Source organism: Aquila chrysaetos, chromosome 3 (genome assembly GCF_900496995.4).
Source record: "Aquila chrysaetos chrysaetos chromosome 3, bAquChr1.4, whole genome shotgun sequence".
NCBI classification, from domain to species: domain Eukaryota; kingdom Metazoa; phylum Chordata; class Aves; order Accipitriformes; family Accipitridae; genus Aquila; species Aquila chrysaetos.
Window position 1 is genome coordinate 44,523,171 of NC_044006.1, and position 22,678 is coordinate 44,545,848.

General features: G+C 36.8%; 1 protein-coding gene across 4 annotated transcripts in view; it reads right to left on the reverse strand.

Annotated features, from left to right (window-relative positions):
* Positions 1-22,678, reverse strand: part of ITGB8 (integrin subunit beta 8) — a 61,635-nt gene that overhangs the window by 25,523 nt on the left and 13,434 nt on the right. For all 4 annotated transcript variants that reach the window (XM_030007618.2, XM_030007615.2, XM_030007616.2 and 1 more), the window contains exons 2-9: positions 20,061-20,146; positions 17,218-17,392; positions 14,189-14,435; positions 12,271-12,436; positions 9,373-9,531; positions 4,220-4,315; positions 4,036-4,125; positions 1,289-1,423 (exon numbers count right to left, since the gene is read on the reverse strand). In XM_030007618.2, coding sequence (XP_029863478.1) covers positions 1,289-1,423; positions 4,036-4,125; positions 4,220-4,315; positions 9,373-9,531; positions 12,271-12,436; positions 14,189-14,435; positions 17,218-17,386 — 1,062 coding nt within the window. In that variant the 5' untranslated portion in view covers positions 17,387-17,392; positions 20,061-20,146. The remainder of the gene's footprint in view (positions 1-1,288; positions 1,424-4,035; positions 4,126-4,219; positions 4,316-9,372; positions 9,532-12,270; positions 12,437-14,188; positions 14,436-17,217; positions 17,393-20,060; positions 20,147-22,678) is intronic.

The following is a 22,678-nucleotide window of genomic DNA, read 5'->3' on the forward strand; positions in this document are numbered from 1 at the left end:
CTGACACTCGCTAATAGCCAAAGTTAGTTTTGCACTCTGAAGAGGCCGTAGGATTCTTCCAGAATATAATACACTTTGTGTTTTGGTAAGAAAAGGAAGGCAGAAGGATTAGACAATGAAAGGAATGTGAGAATTAAGGAAAAGCATTTTGCCTGTAAACAAATACTGAAAGGAGGATTTACGGTTAAAATAAATTAATCTCTTGAGGATGGCTCATTTTCAACAGCAGTAGAGGTTTAGGACCACATGCAATCTTTTACAATCAACTGGTTTGGCAGCTTTTTATTAAAAAGAAACAGATATAAATATTTTTCTTTTCATTAAACAGAACAAATTCCAGCCCTATTTCTTATGACATGCACAGGGAACAACACTGGAGAAGAGATGAGTTAAGAAGAAAAACATAGCAAATCTCCCTTAAACTATAGAAGCTAATGAGCAGCAAGTCATGCAGACAAAATTCAGAGGAGCATAAAATACATCTAAATGAATGTTTTAAAAATTCACATATTTAATCTACTGATTTGTTTTGCTATTTCTAAACAGAGACAGAAGTAAAATCACACCAGCTGAGACGTATGTCAAGAAGGAAAGAACTCCTTGACCTTGCTCTCCAGAAACACAGACCTCTTCCTGGCAAGCTAAATGAATTACTCTACTAGTCCAAGCAATTTAATAAATATATCAAGGCACAGAGAAGTTGTTCTGGGAAGAAAACCATGTTCTTTATATTAGCCAGATATCCTCCCCCGCATTTTCATGGTGCATGATGCTCCAGTTTTACAATCCGTTTAATTCAGTAGGTGGTACTGATCCAAATGGCAATAAATAATTTTATTAATATGATTTATAAAATAAACTAATTATCCAGAACCCTGGTTGTGCATGAAGACTACTAGAGAGAGTGAAAGGTGGCATCTAGTAGAGACCCAAGGAACACAAATTCCAGTGATTCTTTTCCACCCGGTGATTATCTTTCAACCTCTTTACGTACAGATTTCATCACAAAGCAAACAGCTATTGTGTCCAGTGGAGGACAAAGAAGGAGAGTTTTAATGGACATTAGCTTTCAGGAAAAGCTTTGAGCCTTAGTTCCACAAGATTAGTGAGAATTAAAATAAGATTCAGGAAAAATAAAACCAGAGAATAATAGAGAGTCTGTGATCATTAATCACACAAATCCATTTTCAGTTTAAGTAATTCCCTAGAAGATTTCACACCATTGAATCCCAACCAAACAGAAAAATAAGTATTCCAGTTCCTTGAAGAATGAGAACTATCAACATACTTCTTCATTATATCCCACATTTTTACATCCTTCCATGCCAGTTTTTTTACTTCCATCAGGACAGATTGCAGTGATATTGAAATGGAGACCTTGGATCTGGTTATCCACTTGAATTTTCACTTCAGAGATTAGTTTCTATAACCAGAAAACAAGTTTTAGTCACATTGCATCTCAACATATAATGTGCATTGGTGACTAACACCAAGTACTGCTACTATGTCTGACTAAAAATGAAGAAAGCTTGTCTGTGTGAATAAAGGAATGAATTAAAGCATTGTTTCCCATATAAAGACCCGATTACATTCCAAATATACACAATGAGTGAACTGGTAATTCTGATAAAGAGGATTACGTTTTCCAGATAAAAATGTTTTCAGCTTTTCTAAAATGGTTTTGAGACTGTATTTTTCAAAATTTGAAAATCTATTCTACCAACCATGCGCAACAAAAACTGCTTATTGTTTGAGAGACTACACTGCCTTTTAGCCACACATTTAAAATAAAACAGTAAACACACATACAACTACCCAGCAGAAAAGGTTCCTAACTGACTTGACATTTTATAAACTTCTGATATTTTGCATCTGTCTTCGAAAGTTTTCTCTGAACAAACCTTACGGTGACCTAAAGGCTACTGGGATTATTCTTACTGATTTATTTGGGTCAGCTAGGACTATACAAGTCCCATTAGGGCTTTTTGCAATATAAAATAATGAAAAACCAGCTACTTTGTAACTTGTATTTACTGCATGCTCTAAAATTCTGCTTCCTTCTAAGAAGGAATATTGCTTCTTGACCTTTCAAAAATTTATTAAAGCTCTTTACAAACATATGGAGCTGAAAATTGCATGAAGAGATTATTAAAATTCCTGGCATATTATTACTATTTAAAAAATTAGTTTAGGGGGATATTTTTACTGCTACAAATGGAAATTTAATCACATGAATCTGAACACATGTTTATCTTAGTAACTTTTTGAAAATTAGTGACTCATCTTTGGCTTTTTTGCCAGGGATTTTCAGCAAGGGTTTTCCACAATTAAGCCTAAGGTTTCCCTGCCTAGAACAAGAGTGCAAGAAGCCCACTGTCATTGAACATCAACACTAAATTTATTTTCTTATCTAAGTACTTTTGCTTTCAAGAAAGCAAAACATTCAAGCCCTGTTCACTGTGTGTTTGTATATTACACAGCCCCTAAAACTATGATAAAAATCTCATAGTATCAAATCCAATGAAGTTTAGGATGGGAAGGAAGATACTGCCTAAAAAAATGAAAATAAGGCAAGAGCAAACTGGGGGTGGCTGGAGCAGGAAAGTCCCACAGAATCTTCCATTGAACTAAATAATTGTTTTGTAAATTTTCTTTTCCTCTCCTTGAATGTTTGCCCTGCACTGTGCTCTAAAAACCGGGATACAATTTAGGATGGACAGTGTAAAAGAGGCATACAAAAGGACTATGATCTTCAAAATTTTTTGCCAGCAATTTACTGCAAACCTCCATATTCAAAATTAGATTTCTCAATTTTATAAGTGAAAGTACAATATCAGTGAGAACTTCTCTGCAGTTTGACTACACCCAACCTCCTCTGCTTTTGAATGTCTTTGCCTTCTGTACAATGTTTCCAACATGACAGTAAGAAAAATGTGCACAAACTCACAATATTTACCAGGAACAGACATGGGATTTGGCTCTTCATTATAGCCAATTTGCTGAAAGCAAATAGCTTGATTTAGATGGTTAACCTAGTACAATGGATAATTTCAGCCTCCCACATCCAACTAACTAAAAATAATGTGATACATGTTGGTACCTTGCATATAGCTTTGTAAATGATTTTTCAACTTTGGGAACTTGCATGTTTGTGTAACTTGCACACCTTAACAGCATTCAACCATCTAACCCATCACGTTCATTTTGATGCTGCTCTATGGGCTCCCTGTGCTCTAGCACCTCAAGTGTATACTATTTGGCTTCATTTCCAAAGCTGTTTATGCCCCCTCTTACCAGGCTATCTTTCATTCACAATCAAGATGCCAATTTCCACTTTCAAGCTGCCATTCGCTGTCAAACATTTGTGAAAAATGACTTTATGCTCTTTCCCATACTATTACTTTCTCTTTCCCATACCATTACTTTCAGCTGAGAACTCCATGTGAGAGTTCACAAAGCCATTTCCATTGTTCTCTCCCAAATCCCTATCAAAACTTTTCTTCAATGCCATGCCTTAAAAGCCCGAGTCATTACACTGCTTTGTGCAGTGTAAATCCTGCTTTCCCCAATACCCACTGTTGTCAAACAACCTCCTTGTAAATTCCCACCTGTTGTCCATTTTCTTAGAATTATGCTATAAAACCCTCTAGATAATGCACTATCTTTTTGCTCTGAATTTTTACAGTGCCTAGACAGTGGTGTCTGGTCTGTAACTAAAGATCTGAGATGCCTAAATTCAAATAAGTCAGACATTTCTTTTGAAGTTACATGGCAACAGGTGCAGAAAATCAAACAGCATATTTAGGAGCATCCTTAGAAAAGAAAAAAGTGCTAGCTCTTGGCTTTGAGACAGCCTGGGAATTTGAGAGCTGTCATGGGAGTGTCACTCACCAACCTGGACATTCAGAAAATAAGGGAACCTATCCTTGTGGACTTCAGATAGGTGCCAAGATCTGGGAAACTCCAACTTCAGGCTATGAAAGGTGAAAAATCCCTGTACAAATATGGCATACAACATTGTCACTCTGTTCATACCTGATAGGCTTCTACCACCAAATCGTTGAGATTTGCTGCTTGTGATTCTATCTGTCTTGCAACAGTACCAGGCAACAGAGGTAACAGATCCTATGAAAAATACAATCATTTATGCACAGTTTTAATTTTTAATATAAATATTGTGCTTTCAAAATTGGAAAAAGAAATCAGGTTTCTAACCTACTTTATACCAATGAAACTGGCTTCCTTGAACTGCAAAAATAACATTGATGTTATTGTCAATCAATTTTTCAGAGAGCTGGCCAAGAGATGGATGCTCCTGCAAAACACAACAGAAAAGAGAAGACTGCAGATCAGTAGGGAAAAACCTTATATTTCACATATGACACGATACAGGATTCCAAAACCACCCCAACCCTTATTTCTAAATGTACAGAGAAATGCTAGGCCTACATCCAGAAGAAAGTGGCACCAACCAAATAAACAGATCATGACAAAAAAAATCATCAGGGCATCAGCCAGACTGTGACAGGCTTATCTGTTGCCAACTATGCAGGGGTGCTGCACAATGGGAGGACTACCTCATACAGTACTATTTTGTTGGTTTGAGTCTGATGCTTAAGAAATATGGATACGATGTTGTCCATGGTCCATCTAGAATGATAACAAGATTCTTGAGAACGATAGGTGGGTTCTTGTGCAAAAGTCAGGGAGAAAGAAAGTACAACAGGAGGGCACTGAGGTGAGGTGTGCTTAAGGTGAGTAATTAAAAGTTTGTTCCTCAGAAATGTATTTTGGCACCAGGGACCAGGCACATCAGCTAAATGCAGCCACTGGGTCAGGTTCTAGCAATGTCAGTATTCTGTACATCTCTTACTTATGGCAGACAGCTTTCTCCTTCTCTGTATGTCCAAGACCTGCCTTAGGATTGATGCCTCCAGTCCTCACTGCGACGACCTGCTACATTTTCTTAACCATGCTTGTGCTTGAAGAAGGTAGCATGAGTTTCACGTCTCTCCCCAGTAATGACATTGCTCTATTTGGTGAAGTACCTATGATGGCATGTCCTGTGCCAGTGACCTGCCCTTCTACATTTCTCATTGAGAGATCTGACATGCATTTGAGAATAAGAAGTGCGTTGCTATCCCTTCATCCAAGATCTGCGGAAGCATAAGGGTGTCTGTGTGGTCCCAGTGGGCTTTATACACCTGGGCTATGTGAGATCCCTCCAGCTCCAGTACTCTAAAACAAACTGTATCTGAAAGTTACCACTTATTTACCATATATCTGTGAATACTTCTCAAGAAGTAAATTCAACACTTAAAACTCATGACTAAACATAGAGAAGTGACTAGAGCCTTGGTCTGTGTTTCCCCGTACAGATATTTCATCTGGACACCTTCACTTATGTCAGGTCCTTCAACCTCTTTCCCCCATATACTTCTGCTGTCTTTCTCTTCCTGATATTTTTCACCATCTGCCCCATATTGTCTCTCTCTTGCACAAACATGCTCCATTTCCCTGCACAATTCATTTCTCCTCAGAGTGCACTTGTTACTCAAGGCACCCTGCAAGTCAAGTGCTCTCCTAACAGTAATCTGAATACCAAGACAGCTGAGACAAAGTTATGCAAGGGGGCAAAATCTGTTTTTGATCATATTGCACCATTATAAAGAGTCTTGTACAGAAAGAACGAAGGACTTTCTTGCAGCAGTTTGATCTTAGCCAGGGTACACACCTCTCTCAACTTTTCTACCCTTCGGTAAGAGATTCTATTCCTTAAGGTAAGTGATGATAGGTAGGCAACATAGTAATAAATGGACCTTCTTATAGCTCCAGCTAGGGAGTATGCCATATAGGAGGGTCCAGGGAGCATGCATTCCCACTACACAGCAGTTGTGGGTGAACTGCAGCAGCAGTGGCTTTGTTGCCATTTTCAGGAGACTACAACACAGCACTAAGCCCTCCTTCCTTCTCCATGACCACAGAGCACAGTGGTGGGGCCTCTGTTGTGCAGCACAACCCTACAGGCCACATGCAACAGGCTGGCAGATCACAGACACACCAAGGGGTCCCAGGACATGGGCAAGTGAAGCCAGATGTTCTGCAAATACCTCCTGCACTGTAAATGTGTGAATGACAGGGGCAGTACTGAGGGATCATGAGGTGGTGGTCAAATAAGTCAGTCTTCTTGCTTAACACGTGACACTAGACATGTCCAAATTCCAGCAGAGTGGCCCCTCAACATCTCTGCAACTAAGAGCAGAACTGTGGGATCAATGGGTTTCCAAGCCCTCATGAAACAAAAGCTTATTCAGATGGAGCTTACTGAAGTCAAGAGATGACATGCATAGATGTGCAAGGGTTGCAGGGACTACATCCCCAAACTACCTAGTCTGCTTACAGGTAAAGCTGAACTTTCATCACTTGTCAGCTCTAACTCACTAGAGTGTCCAGCTTGGTTAGCAGTACATTAAAGTCTCACTTCAGATTAGAAAGAAAATTTTTCTTTTTATTAGAAGGGAGTTAAAAAAAAAAAAAAGAAGCATCAACAGAGCTACACCATCTTTTTCATTTTAAGCATGTAAAGAGATGACATAAGGAACTGTTGGTCACTAATGGAGCCTCACTTTGCTTGCTGTAAAAACCTTGCTGTACTTCATGTATTTTTATCTTATCTCTTTCCACTACTGCTCAAGCGAATGTACTTTCATTTTAGATCATCTTTCTTGTTCCAATTACATCATTCATTTTATTATTTTAACCTACTATGTTAAGCTGAGAAGATAACTAATACAGATGTTAGTATTTCAGAAAGGGAGTTAACCAAGCACAGATCTAATTAAAATGGACTAGATTTCTTTCCTGTCTTACACTTTTTTGCTGACCTCTGTGTGACTGCTTAGCAAAAGTTAGAAAGAAACAGGCAGAAAAGTAACTAACTGGAAACATTTCTGATGTGAAGGCTAAGCTTATGCAAATAAATAAAGCGTCCTCTTAACTGGCACAAGGAAGAAATAAAAATATGCCAAAATGCAATCTTCTCAAGACTACCAGAAGCTAAGAATCGAAGTAGGAAAACAATGTGATTACAGATGTCTCTTTAATTTAGCATAGCACAACAAAACTGCATTGATAAGGAAAAAAAAGCAAAAATGTTTCATATGATCTATTTTTTAAAAAGCTGACAGCCTTTCATGACATTTCATTTAAATATCAAATAGCCTTTTACTGCCCCCCCCCTCCCCCCCGACTTTACTTGTTCAGTTGAAGCTTCTTTATGGATCTCCATGACTAAAATAATCACATATACCACAGAGAAGAAAAAAAAGCAGGAAACCAGTACACCTACCCTTACAGACACTATTGCGTTATCATGTCAAATCTACTCTAGAAAATATGTAATACTGAGAAAGATTTCCATTCTACCCCTTTTCTATTACTAAATGCATGGCCACTGTTACATGTGGAGATGCAGAAATTAGGCCCTGGTTGAAAAATTATGGGCTAGCAGCCAGAAGACACGTGGGCCAAAATGTGCCACCACAGATCTAAGCATCTTTCAAGGTAATTTCATTTCGGTGGCTAAAAAGGCTACCTCATTTCACAAAAGGCATCAATAGCAATAATCATGGAGATTTCTTATTCTATACAGGACAGTAAAATCTGATTTTTCAGACCAGGATCCAGAATATCACTTAAAACACTTTCTTCAACCATCCATCAATCTATCATAGTTGCTTAGAAAGAGATTCTTTAATTTTGTCTGTATTTTATATTGATGAGGTTTTCTGGCTGCAACAGAAGTTAATTTCTCAAGTTGGACAGAAAATAAATATAGTTGGTTTTTTTCTCAAACAGACAATATCTTTATTAACAAAGGAATCCTGAACACCAGAAAAAGATTTGTACCTTCAGCCATTGTTTAATAAGCAGAGCAAAATACCTCTCATTTACAGAACTGCAACTAGGGGAAAAAAAATAAAGAAAGAAAAATAGAGCTAGGGACACCATAACCTGTAAGTATGCTCTGCTTTGGGAAAGCAAAGTTTCGGGATTATTTGCTTTAAGTAGAAGAAAGGAAGGGCTTGTTTTTATCCCAGGGACACTGTAGAAATACTGAAACTGAACAGACTGGCTAGAGGGGAATAAATAATCCTGACATCTGTGAGGGAATATCCAAGAGGTGACAGAGGGAGTATATGAATGCAAGAACATCAGATAATCGGAAATCCAAACAACCTTCCTGTTAGCACATGCTCAGCTCCCTCCTCCGCTCAGCAACCTCCGGAACACCCACCGATTCCCAGAAACCTCCGTGTTTCATGATCATACACCATATGGCATCCGCTTCCCACTGCTCCACCACCCTTGTAAACACCAGTTGCTGTGACTGAATTCAGGTCTAGCCTAACTTACACGTAGCCCTCACTGACTTCACTAGCACATTGCTGGCTTGGGCTGAACACAGGCTATATACTTCAGCTAAGTGCAGCTAGCACGGTGAATAAAACTGTAACGTGCTCTAATGATACCACAGTTCATACTTCTGTTTTCTGGTGATTATGCGGCAATTAAGTAGTGATTAATGTTTCTTAAATAAATGATTCATACTAATTTAAGGAAATAACCAAAGCAATTAAAAACTACAACTCTTAGAAAAAAAATTCCTTTCTTCAGTCACTCATGACTACTTTATACATTCTTGAAGACATTATTTTGAAAGCTAAAAATATCTGCTGAAGGCATATTATTTTGCTACAGTGGATTTAATGCAACTTTTTGCACAGGTGTGTGTCACCACACATTGGCTTTATACTGTGAGATTCAAATGTATTTAGTGCTACATTATCACAGCAAAGCTTTGTGGCACAAGAATATTTTCTAGTCCGTCATGGTTGAATTAGTTCATTGTAGTTGTACATCTTTACTCTTACCAAGCCTTTCAATCAATGCAACTATGCATCTTCTAACCATAAACCATGACCACTACCTTTGTCTTTTTAGTAGGATTGGGCAATTCTTACATATTACCAGCTGCTTCTTGTGCAAAATATCACACCGGACACTTCCTACTTATATTTTATACAAAATGTGTGTGATTTTTATGAGATGTTAATAAAAAAACGGAACAAAACCAGTGACATATCCTCCTCCACTGTGTACTGTTGTCTCAAACTCCAAAATACTTTATCCTGGACCAAAAGAACGTCAGTATTTCCAGGTGACTGATTCTTCATTTCACAACTTGCCTACCTGGAAAAATACAATTCTAATAACTGAAATAAAAGCAATGCTTTGACAGCAATCTAAAAACCTCTTTTACGCAGTTTTTCACTGCTTCTCTGAAGGCAGAGTCTATGACATATACCTTACCATACTCGTAGCTTTGATGTACACATTATCTTTCAAATGACAGTTTCCATCATGGGGAATTACGATCCCTGCTAATTTACTATCAAGGGCTAGATGGGAAGTTTGATCTGTCATCACAAGAAGCAGTCGCTTTGCTTCTTTACGCCATCCAATATGGCTCTAAAAAGAAAACAAAATTAAGCGTAAGAAAGGAGTAACTACCTATTTTCTAAAATAATAAATAACAAAATGAAAAATTAATGTTAAAGTCTGCTTTCAGATATTAGACTGCTTAGCAGCACTGAGTTTAAACTGGACTATTTAAAGCAATTTGTGTGGAAATATATGTCATATCCTACATCTGAAAACTACTACTGTGAGTCAGGGATCCACTTACCACTTTCTTTGCTTTTTAAAGAAAGATGTCTCAAAATATATACAAGTTATGCATTATATAGTGGGCTTGGGTAACAGCTGCCACATCCTGTGTGTCACTATTACATACAAATGCAAATGCATAGCATTTGTAAAATTCTCTGGGATCCAAAAAGCATTACAACTAACAGATATGCATTCATTTGTATTGGTACTTGGTGCCCTCTTCTATTTTTACTTTGTATTTATTTACTTTATATTCTAATTGTTCTATAATTTTCTTTTCCTACACAGCTTTCCAGAAAGGACATTGGTATATGATCAACACAAATCAATAAACTAAAAATTGAGTGTCTTCATGCACCTGCAAATTGAGAAATCCCTTATCGTGCAGCAAAATACTACATCTATCCACCATTTTAAGGGATTAATAGCAAAGTGGCATCCGCAAGGGTAAATTTAATGTGTTTTAGGAATTCAGTGATGTGAAGGAGGTTGCAGGGCAAGCTTATATCTAAACTGGGTTAGGTGCCAATTTGTATTTCAATTAACATTTGTTTCCTTGCAAGGAATAAATGGCTGCTTTAAATCAAACTTTAGAGGCACACATGAATCACCTCATATTCTTTTTCATTATTCCCCCTCCCAATTCTTCCATCTTCTTCACTAATTCCACTTTTCCTCCTTTTTCCTCCTTCCTTGCTCCTCCTTCCTACAATGCTGTCTCATCTCTACCATTTCCCTTAACACTGCCAGGTATTTTTCATCTCATGTGAAACGTCTATCTGCAATATAGTCCATGCACTCAGCCAGGCTTCATGACTTATTCTCTACCTTCCTTTCTTTGCTTTGCAGAGAGGAATTTAGCTTCTGTCTCAGGCTCATTCCCTGCTAGCTCTGAATGGGAATTAAGTGTCTCATAACAGTAGAGATAATAAGTACAGAGGGGTGTGGTGTCTTTTCCAGCTTACACGTTAGGCAACAGCCTCCCTCAGACAATCCTGGACAGCATTCCCCTAAAGAAGGGGCATTTTATTTATAAACAGGTTGTATTTTAAATAATTCCAAATACTCCTCCAGCACCATAGAAACTCCTTGCTCCTAAGAATCCATCATTTCACTTTGCCACCTCAGGACTCCTATCTATATATGTCACAGCAACCAAAATTTTAAAGTAGCTTCATGTCCTAACCTGCTACCTCTTGCAAGAGGGATGTATTGGTTAAAGCAAGATGGAGCAAGTTAAGAAGTTCTGTTGTAGGCAAAATGAGTGCACATTAATATAAATTATAGTTCATGATGGTTGTTATGAATTGCACATTGTTCTCACCCATTTTGGTTCACAATTCAGTTAGCAGGAAAGCCTTGCCATTCTCATGAATGTTTCCATTCCATTGTTTTTGGAAGCATATATTATTCTAGAGCTCACATGTCACAAGTGTGGAATGTGTCCAATAAGAAACACTGAATTTTAAGGAATTTTTCCAAAGCTCCAGAATAATTTTTTATAACAGCTCTTGTCACAGTGTCTATGAAGAGTGGCTTTTATTTACCTGTTTTACAGCTCATCAAAATTTGAAAATTAAATTGGGCCAAACTATTCACTTTTAGCATAGTTTGGATTACTTTTTGTCCTTGACTCATTCTACTGCTCCAAAAAAAAAGAATGTGAAGATGGACAAGATAAAAGAATTGTCCTGACATCATCCCAAGAGATGAGAAACATAGCAAGCCTGTGATTTGGACGGGAGTTGAATTACTTTCTTTAAAAGAGGACCAGAAAGACTATCTTATAGAGCATTAGCAAACCCATGAATCGGCCAACTTTCAAAACTTCTATGGCAGTACTATGCATAGAAGAAAAAACAACATGCAAAATAGGCCTTTAGAGCAAACAAATTCTTATTATTTAATACGCTTATAGCTTGGGAACTACTGATGCAGAACTTTTCCATCCTTTTCTGCGTGGGAGAGATGGTGATGAAATTTTATCAATACGCAAAAGTTAATTTTTCTTTGATTTGTATTGTTTTTAAATACAAACTCTTTAAAAGCTGAGGTAACATTGAAGTGCATTTGTTTTCCTTATCTGTGCAAGCAGATATGTAACTGATTCTTCGGTTTTCAAATACATTAAGTAGAAGAAATGTTTAATGGTATGTCTTCACTTAAGAACACAAGGAGGGCTTTAATGATTTTTTAAACTAATTTTGTAATTGACTGAAATGAATACATGTGCCTGTTCAAGCAAGAAGCAGTTGCTTTCATTGTCCATCCTACTTTGGTTAGGCTGGTTAAAACCAGAATTTGAAGAACATCATTAACCAATAATGAAAAATATTTCCTTACACTCTCATTTTTCAGTTTCAATGGGAAACAGAAATGTATAGCTAAGGGGAAAATAATGGAAAAGGAGGAAGAAATCTTACTATTATCAGGCCTATAACTGACATTTTGAATTCAGGAACACTGAGCACCGTTGTACCAATATATATATATCCGTGTCTGAACTACCATTTAGTCTTTTGTAAATAAGGTCCTTACCTGGCATACAGCTGCTTGGAGCATCGCATCAAAACCCCCTTCGGGTGTATCAATATTCCCAGAAATTTTTTGTTTATTCACTGCATTTCTGAATTCTGCTATATTGTCGGTCAAGGATAGCACGTGAATATAACCGTGAGGAGGCATACAATCTAAATTATAATCACTGTACAAAAACAAAACAAAAGTCTAACACATTTCATATTTTCCATTTGAAGGAGATGTAAATATTGCACCCCTATTAACCCATAAAATCCTGTTACTAATGAAGATGTATATATGCACATAAAAGAAATACTTAAAGAAAGAAGAATAACTCCATGTGAGATTCAGTTCAGTGGGAATTAGTTCTAATTTAGTATGAAAAATGTATTTTTTTGGTATTTTATGGAAATGTATGTAATATAATTTAGGTAATGTAGTAACAGTACATAGGTAGTGTTTCTGTATAGAACGAAAAGAAACACAACGTGAGTGATGGTATCATCTCAGAGAGCATATGACCCCTTTTGGAATGTCTATGGAGTGGCACAGCTTTACTTTTAATTATCCTGAGAAAGGGCTATCACATTGCAACATTAAGATCCTTTAATAGCTCAATACACAGGCTACTGGATCAAAACTAAAACAAAATTTAAGTTCCTATATCCACTAGTAGAAAGTAAAGGTATGTAAAATTAATGTTGAGTAACGGTTACCTTATTAAAGGGATAGGAAACTCCATTTTCAGTAATAACTTAGTTGTAAATGATACTTTTTGAAATTATGTATAAGGGAGAAAGTATGAAGTTTGACATAAGGAAGCTAATGCCACAGCACTTACACAGGTCATTGCTCTGCGACCCGTTTATGACAGTGGAATTTACGGCACAAGCTGAAGTGCTCATCTGATTCAGAGATGCTGAGCAGGTTTCAACCCACTTAACTTCTGTTGCATACAGTGTAGGCATTCAGACTATGACCTCCCTGCCCCCAACTCAATTTAGAGTCAATGAAGAGAAACTGGTACTGTAAGGATTAATACCTCTGCAGATGACTACTTTTAGGCAAAATTAATCATGTCCTACAAGTGGTAATTGATCTCCGCTCGCTATATAAACAGTCTAGATGACAGGACATTTATATCTATTTAATGAATTCCACTACTAGAGACAAATTAAAAAATCACTGAATTCAAAAAAATACTTATGGACTTCACAGAACTTTGGATCATGTTTTCCCAGGAAAGATAATAACGAGCAAGAAGGTATGAACAGTTAATATTCACTTTTCCAAGTGTTATGGTTTATACAGATTTGAATTTGTTGTGAATAATCTTGTTCTCCAGAGGGTTTTGGAAGTGATCCCTCACTTTATGTAAGTGTTTAATGCAAGGTATAAAAGACATGGCATGAAAAAAGAAATGCAAGCCAGAACACCTTTCTTATTTAAAATGGGAGTTCATTCATAATACAACTGTGGAATTAGATCAGAGGATCACTTTTGTTCATTAAATGAGCTGAAAGAAACTGCATCACTGACAAAAGTAGAGTTTTAAGAAAAGAGTTACTGAATACATGACCACACACCAGAAGTCCTAGGTCCAAAATAACTAAGAACACAACAGCTGATCATAAAATTAAATGCAAAACATATTCAAATATACCAAAGCAGCATGTTGTTTGGCTTGTTTTGCTAAAGAAAATACAGCACATTTTTTCTGATACAGAAACAGTTTTTCTGAAATCACTCACCAGATATTTCAGAAGTAATCATTGTATAATGATTTTCAGCATTTTCTTATGAACTTTGCTGGAGAACCAAGGTGTAATGAAACAAAGACAGATTCTGAAGAGCTTTAAAAATAAATATGCATAATGCGTATTTGTGTAATTAAATAATTTCTCAGTGGTACAGCAAATATATAAAGACTACATACCTGCATTGGTTATGGATTCTACCTGGATGAATGCTAATATAGGGTGACACAGTTTTATCCACATAGGATCCAAATCCAAGTCGAAAATCAAGAGAAATATTCGCCATCTTTTTAGATAAAGCAAATCCAACGGAATTTAGTTTTTCTATATTGTTGTGCATAGAGGCTGAGACATCAACTAAATAATAAAGATCCACAGGGTATTTCTCTAGAGGACGAACTCTTAAGATAAAGTTTGCTTCACTTCCTGATTCAAAGGAAACAAATAAGTTTATTTACTATTTTTGAGTGGACACTCTTAAAAATACATTTATTTTTGCAGCAACCTCAGCACAAAGTTGTTTGTGTCAGCAAACAGAAAAACAAATAAACAAGAAAACCTCCCAAGAGTAAATGAAACCTTGAAGCATTGTGCAAAAATAAGCCATAAAGGGGCTCTTTGTAGAACATCTTGCCTTTTTTTTTTTCTTGCAGGAGCACTGTGCAATTTATTGTAAAAATCTGACTTCTCCCCATTTTCTTTTAAATTCCTGGTTATGCAATCCCTTTGGTATTATACCAAAAAGCAGTTATGAGTCACGAAGGACACAGATCTGTATACAAATTGTGGTCAGTGACTTCAAGGTTGACACTTCTAAGTATGTAAGTGTATCCTGCAGATAGTTTGTCATATGAGTCTAAAACTACATGTGTACCATAAAGACAGCACAGCCTGAAAAACTCAGGTAGATTATGCTTCAAGTTTATACCAATCTATTTCCAAAGATTTGATGAGAAAACTCAGTAGGATCAAAATATTTTTTTTAAAAAAGAGGTTTTAATATATAAAAAAAAAAATCCAGCTTTTGGCGTATACAAAACAGAACTCTTCTTTTATTTCAGGATGACAAATGTCTGTCTGTCCTGCAGAACCACATCACATTCTCGTATGCAATAAAAACATTAATGCTTAGGAAGCCACTAAAAGCAGTCCTCACATTTTTCTTTGGCTAATATTCTGTAATGCCAGCAAAAAGAGTGAAGTGACTGGAGTATGTGCAGTGTAGGTTCAGAAATGCATGACTTCAAATTATTCATTACTTTATGTCACCCAAAGTGTGAGCTCACAGAAGAAAAGAGGGAGTAGGATTTTCACATGATGAGTGCAAAATCTAATTCAGTATTATGCAATGAAGATACAGCAAAGGACAGGAGGAAGGGAGACATTATAGAAGAATTATGCAGGTTTTCAATAAAAGCTATCTACACACATTCAGAAACAGATTCACTAAAAAAAACCCCATCTGAAATGTGACTTCTCTATTCATGACATTTACTAGTGCATAGGACATTGCTAGATAGCGTAATTAAAGTACATGTAACAAAGAACTGACCCAGAAAAGTTAAACATGCAAAGTACTTTCTTCCAATGGTCTCTGAACATAATCCACCTGAAAATGTCAGGATTTGTCTGTATCAGGTCTTGCATGAAGAAAACACAATTTCAGTGTGCTGTAACTTATGTGTTTCCTCTTTGCCAATGTAAATTGAATTACTTTTTGTAAATGACCCTTGCAGGTCTCCAGTTTGCATATAGCAAGCTGCTGAGTGCAGCTTTTATTTTTTCCCACATAAATCCTGACAGTTGGGTATATGTAAACAATGACAAAAACCACCAGTATCAAAACAAAAACATCTTTGTCTGCATGATTATACTGTATCAAATTTCTGGTTTGAGGCACAACTATAGCTGTATGTCTGTGTATTTCCCTGGGGAATAAAATATGGGCAGGATGTCTATATATCAAAACTTATTCTTCTGGAACCCTCAGAATTTCAGTCTTCTGCCTCCCTGATGCAAGAACTTCCACAAAGCATATGGAACCCCAAACTTAATTTCACTATTTAATGGCAAAAACATTAATTAAACTGAAGTTTAGAAAGCTAAGTTTTTTCTATGAATCCAGTATGCCTTTGGAAGTAGATGTGATTACAGACACTTCTAGAGCTAGTTCAGTTCCTGAGACCATCTCTCAGTACAAGGCAGAGTATCAGTCATTTCTTTGGAAGGAGAGTGAGGAAAGGAGAGGAAGTGCTGGTATTACTTTCTCAGTTTTACTATTATAAAGATAGAAAGCCAGAGTTCCTTTGTGCTTTACACTCATGCAGATCCTTCCTTTTTCCCTTGTAATTGACAGAAAATTATCTTTTATACAGTGAAGATCAGCAAGACACTTTTTCTATTCACTTGATGTTTTTCTACCAAAGATTGATCCCTCTTAAACATATTTCTTTCTCCAACTATAGTTTGCAAAATAAATAAATAAATTACATTTTATGATATGAAACATACCCTGCATCCCTTTATATCACTTTCCACTTCTGCTGTTGGCTACAGCCATTTTAGAGACAGAGAACATACATTGATTTAACTCGAGTTCAGCTGAGGGCAAATAGAGATAGACTAGAAAATCTCAGATCCATAAAAGGACTTGCAGATTTTATTAGGGCCAGGTGTCTTCACATTTTATAAATGAAAAGTTAGGCAGTGAATACCTAAGTCTCCTTCAGAAATCCAGTCCTTTCTTATATATTGGCTTTGGTGTCTTCATAGTTGTCTAGTCAATGCACTTAAAAGTAATCAAATAATCAAGGAGCTTATCAAACAATGAATTTAGGAATTCTAGCCCTATTTACTTTCAGTAAGGAATACAGTTTATATGCATGTAAGGGAAAACTATTTGTGTAAGTAAGTGGCTAAAGAAAAAGAGTCAAGAAACTACAACAGATAATGGAAAAGACTACCTAAAATCCCCTTTTCACTAATTACTTGCATTATTCTGACCTTCAGCTGTGTTTGACAGAAACACTTCTTGCTGAAGACCGTACTTGAATATGGGAGCAACACCGTCATAGTCCTACAATATAATGTTATAGCATCATTCTTCAAAATAATTATTCCAGCCACTTCTTCACAAAATATCTGTATTTAGAAGGACTGCATTTAGTTTAAATTGACTATAATATCAATGTGTTAGAGACAACCCAACCTGGACGCAGTTGGACTGAAACTTTTCCTGGTGTCACTTGTGTATTTGTTTCATGGTCACTGGGTATTGTGACACGAACTGTGGGATTTTCTACAAAATCTGATTGGCAGCCTCTCTTCATTAAGTTGAAAACAGTGTCACAGCGTCCCTTCTGTGTTGCGTCAGCCATGAAATCCTGTTTTATAAGAGACAAAAAGTACAAAACAATCTGAGCTGAAAAAACCAACTGTAATATCTTCAAAGGAAAGAGAAAAACAAAATAATAGTCTTTGAAACAATAAAATATGCTACTATAATTGCATAAATTGTAGAATGAGTTCATGGAAGCCATATGTTTTTAATATGGGCAATGACAAAACATTTAAATTAGAAGTTAAACATAGTTGCCACAATGACTTTTTTCTACAAAGGACAAAACTTTTGTATGAGAAAGAGGATCTTGCACAATCAGAACAAGCTGATTTTGGAGAAAAAGGAAACTATGTACTGTCACTATGTCACTAAATAAAGTTCTGTGCTATGCTATGAGTTAGTTATACCAAGAAAGTGTCATTCACACAACATAAAAACAGGTTAGTTTTCAGAGGAATCCACTGGTAATGTTACTCAGGCTAATATTTAAAAGTAGCAGCAGAAATCAGCTTTAGATTTATCTAACCTGAATTTGTCTATCACAGATGTTTAAGTTTTACCCCATATCCTACACCAAATCCAAAGACCAGCTGGACTGTATCATTTCAATCCCCAGAAAGAGGAAGCTACGTACTACAGGCCTGGACAGTTTAAGATGCCACCAACATAAAAAAGCCCTTTTAACAACAGAAGAGTGATTAGTAGTAGGATGATCTCAGAAGCAGCACATCCTTTGTTGCAGTAAAAGGGCAAAGTTGCCAAAATTGTGCCAACATGATCCGATGCAAAATTCCTTCCTGACCACAAATCTGATGAGTAACACGATCCTGATCATGCAAGGGAAAAAACGACAAGATCCTTTGTACTGTTTCAAAGCATTGGTCCATCCCAGCCACAGCTGGAGACCAAACAATGGACAATCTCCGATATTTCAGAGGCAGATGCGGAAAATAAACAATCAAAAAGTGCATACAGCCAGCTGTGTATTAGAGAATAGTCATCCAGACCCTGAAAAGACCAGAGAAAGCCCCTGAAGAATGAGACTTGACAGTCATGTACCTTGTTTTCCAAGTTCCAACTCAATTTTGTAGTCTACCTCTGATATCTTTTTTCCATAACGTTCTTTAACATAGACAACAGAGACTACTTTTTTAGGTTACTGCTATTTATATACCCTTTTTGATGTATATACATTTCAAAAAGGTAGATTTTTAAACATATAAAGAACTTAGCCACTCTCATTGTTATTCATGACTGATATGTAGCATTTTCTGAAGTTCACTGTGTGGGGGTATAAAGTCAAAGCATCTCAAGTGCTCCTCAGGGCTGATTTTCTCATTAGAAACATTGTTTAGATGAAGCAGGCATGCTAAGCTGAAAAATGCTCCTGTAACTTTACTCTGGAAAATTTCTGTCTGCATTAATATGGGTTTTGCCATTCCACAACCATGGACAGTGCATAGGTGAACAAGCTATCAAAGCATGGTCTAAGAGGGTTTGACAAACCCCTGGCTTCCATGAACAGCTCTCAGGATTGACATGAGAAGTGAGGCAAGAGAAGCAGAGCAGAAGTGAAACCTGGTCAAATTTGAGCGCCTGGTTAGAAGGACACCTACTGCAGCTCCACAGCACTGGAAAGCTAGCAAGGGCTGTTCTGTGATAAATACAGATGTAGCAGGATAAAACTGTGCACTTTGTAAGACAGGACATCAGGCCAAAATAATGGACCACTCCACATGGTAATCCATTGTGCCATCTACACATGCCCTAAGGCTCCTCTTGGAAAACAAGCCCTCCATGCCTCTACTCATCCTTGCATCACTTATCCTTATACTCGTTGCAGACTAAGTTAATCATTCCAAGACACAATATCTCAGATAAAGTTACACCAGTGCCTTACACTCCTTATCTCCACCAGGCACACCCCAGGAACTTACCTACCTTCTCTGCTAACCTGAAAGCTACTACAGATAATTTGCATGTGACCTTCAAGAGTATATGAGCTTGTAATTGTCAGTGATATTCTTCAAAACCTTGCTCCTCTGAAGTGCTTAAAATGGTCCAGCCTTACTCAAAATCATGTAATCAACTGTTTTTTTCTGTCAAACAAAACCAGAAATTCCCATATTCTTACAGTTCGCAAAGCAATAACAATTTCAGAATAATTCTTGCTACCTAAGATCTATCTTCTGTGATAAGTCTCAGAACTGATAGTTTGAAGTGTCGAAATAAGAAAAGTATAATTTTTTCCATTTGTGACAGGGTCATAATACATGGTGAAGTCAAAGTTAACTCCACTGTTAGTAAAACCTTTTGCTAAAAGCAATAGGCATGTATGTGTAGACTTGCTCTGATATATAATGAGGACTTAATATAAATTACTGATAAGTAATTTTGCTTTTGCAGCCAAAACCTGTTGAACTCTCAAAGCTACTATAAGTCTGCCAAAGCTGTCTACAAAGCAGATGGAATGCATTAAAAAGTTCTCACTTTATTTAAAATTACTGCAATTTTCCAAATAAAAGATTGTATTTTCTCCTTTGGAAACAAAATATATTTCACATGATTTCTCAGGTTCTGTCTCCAGGGATCATTTAAAGACTTTCTTGCTATTTCTCACTATAATTTTCACAGTTAAAAGTCTTTTATCTTTATAAAGATTGGAAGCAGCTAAAATACAAAGTCAAATGTAAATAAGCAAAATGCCATACCTCTTGAGCACACCATCCACACTCTGGACCCAAAGCAAGACACTTCGTGCATGTTACTGCATTTGAAGTGGCACATCTGTTTTCCGCTGCAATGAAATACAAAACCAAACATTCATGATTTATGATAATATGTGGGAATTGTAAAATACCTAATTTTAAACCAAGATTTCAGAAATTACTTCACCAGATTAAGAGTGATGACAACGTATCCAAACAGAAGTAAAACAGAACAAAGGCAGCCCGGTGAGGGAATACTTGCAGCTTTTTTTTTTATCTACAGTCTAGAACTATATGTACAGATTGAATAAACTCCATTCTCAAGGCCAAATTCTTAAGACCCTGATTTAGAATAATTTTGAAGTGAAAGTTCATCCTTGGCATGTACCTTGCTGATTTACTGCCTAACAGAAAAAATTTACCAGGTAGCTTATCTCTTCATAGACATTTTCCTTTTAAGTCATTTACACTTTACTGAGATATTCATTATTCACTCTGCATGGAACCCAAAATATTTTCTCACCTTCTATAAATATTCCCCCTCTGCATTTTCTGGAATGAATAGTTTCCCAGAAGAGGCAGATTTTTTTTTTTCCAGAAGCGAATACAAATTTATCCAACATTATGTGTGTCACAGATTGAAGACACATCATTCTGTACTAACAACTGCAAAAATTGTGCCTACTAACAGGTCTATCAGCAAAGTCCTTTATATCCTTTTCAGATCTTTGTTTTATAGGTCATTGCTTAAGTTACTACTCTTTGCTATGAAACTTTGGCAGTCGGAATTGAGAAGAGATAGCCTTTTCAAGGGACTTGGTCAACTCAACTTGAACGTCAGCATTAGCGTATCCTTTCAGCACATTCAGCACAAGTCTGTTGTAGACCAGTGTGCCTCTACATGAGACAGAAGTCGCCTGCCAAGAGTTATGCGGAAGGCACAGAATATGACTCATCAGTGCACAGCACAGTAGTAGTGCTGTTTAATAACACTGCTTTGTGGCATATTCAGCATGGCATATTATAGAATATACTGGAAACAAAATAAAATTAATTACTGCATACTGGAAAGGCTACATCTGTTAATTGGTCCATTGTGATAATGTGCGTATCATCATATCAAAACAGTTTGAAGAAAGGTTTGTTTTTCATCCAAAATTTTGGCTACATGTACTGTCACTCAGATTCTTTCTTTCCATTCTTTTGCAATAATGCAAACCATCTCTCTTTTTAGAGTAATGAGAGCAACTTCTCACAGTGAGAGGCTGTATTAGGAAAACACGTACTAAAATATCTTTTTTATCTTTATACTGATTTCAGCTATGGATTCAAAGACGAGATCCCATATCACATGAACAGCTAGTCCTCAATAGGTCACTTTGAATAACTGGTGATCCAAGGAACTAATCACAGCTTGTAAGTTATTAGTATCAACAACATGTATACTATTATCAGTATTAACAAGATAGAAAAACCTAGTAGAACACAATTGCAGCATTATACTGACAACATATAGGCTAGTGGCAATCTCATTAACTTCAAAGGTCAGAGCCATATTTCTATTTCATATAAACTGCTGTTGACAATTTTTGCCATGCAGGCAATGTGAGAAAAGAAATGTATACAAAAGGGAGAGAAACTCTTACAGATATGACAGAAACAATAAGCTGAAAAGCAGCCCAGGAAGGTGCTGGAACAGAGGGAAAACTGATTAAAGGGTGGGAGAGGTGGGCAAGGATAAATAAAGGAGGAGTCGCTAAGGAGACAGAAAAGAACAAGACAAAATCCAAAAGGTTTTTGTTTGCTTGTTATAAAAACAAACACAGCAAGTTTGACTTGGATGTGAAATGAGAGCAAGCTCATTCGGCACTGACACAATAAAACTTCTTTGCATTTATAAGAAGATGGCAACAGCACTTCATGTTCTGCAGTCTGAAAGAGCAGACCTGGAGGCCGTTGAAAAAGGTACTGCAAACCACAGGAGAGGAGAACGAGGATGAGGATTCCAGGTAGGTACCGACATGCACAGGGTTGTAGAGCTTGCCACAGAACCCTTTCTAGATGGTATTGGTAAAGCGCAAAGGCACAGGATGAAAAGTTGTTGAAGGGGTAAAAATAAAAGGAATGTAATTGTTCTTGGCACAGAAACATCACTCCCATCTTCAACTGGATACCAAAGACAGCAGAGGTGAAAGGCATTACGAGAAAAAGAGAGTACAGTGACAGATTCAGTAAAACTGTCAAAGGACAAGGAAAGATATGAATTGCTGATCTGCAGCATAATAGTGGCTAAAGACCACCATGGGGCAAAATAGGGAGGAGATGACATGAACTCTGAAGTTACTAATCAAGTTAACATCCACCATAAGAGACGGAGCTGTTCTGATAAAAATGAACAGTTGACAGGAAGAAATGAGAGACCTGTGTTTCTAGCTATACAGGTGAGGAATAAGTAAAATTAATTCCTGGTCATTGTAATCAGTAAACGAAAGTAAACCGAATAATGAGTTTGGCCTAATCAATTTCCTGCAGTAATGTCTGAGACTCCTTTCTTAAAACGTATAATCCTATCTGCATAACACACATTTACCAAAATTAAATGCCATTGACCATGTAACAAA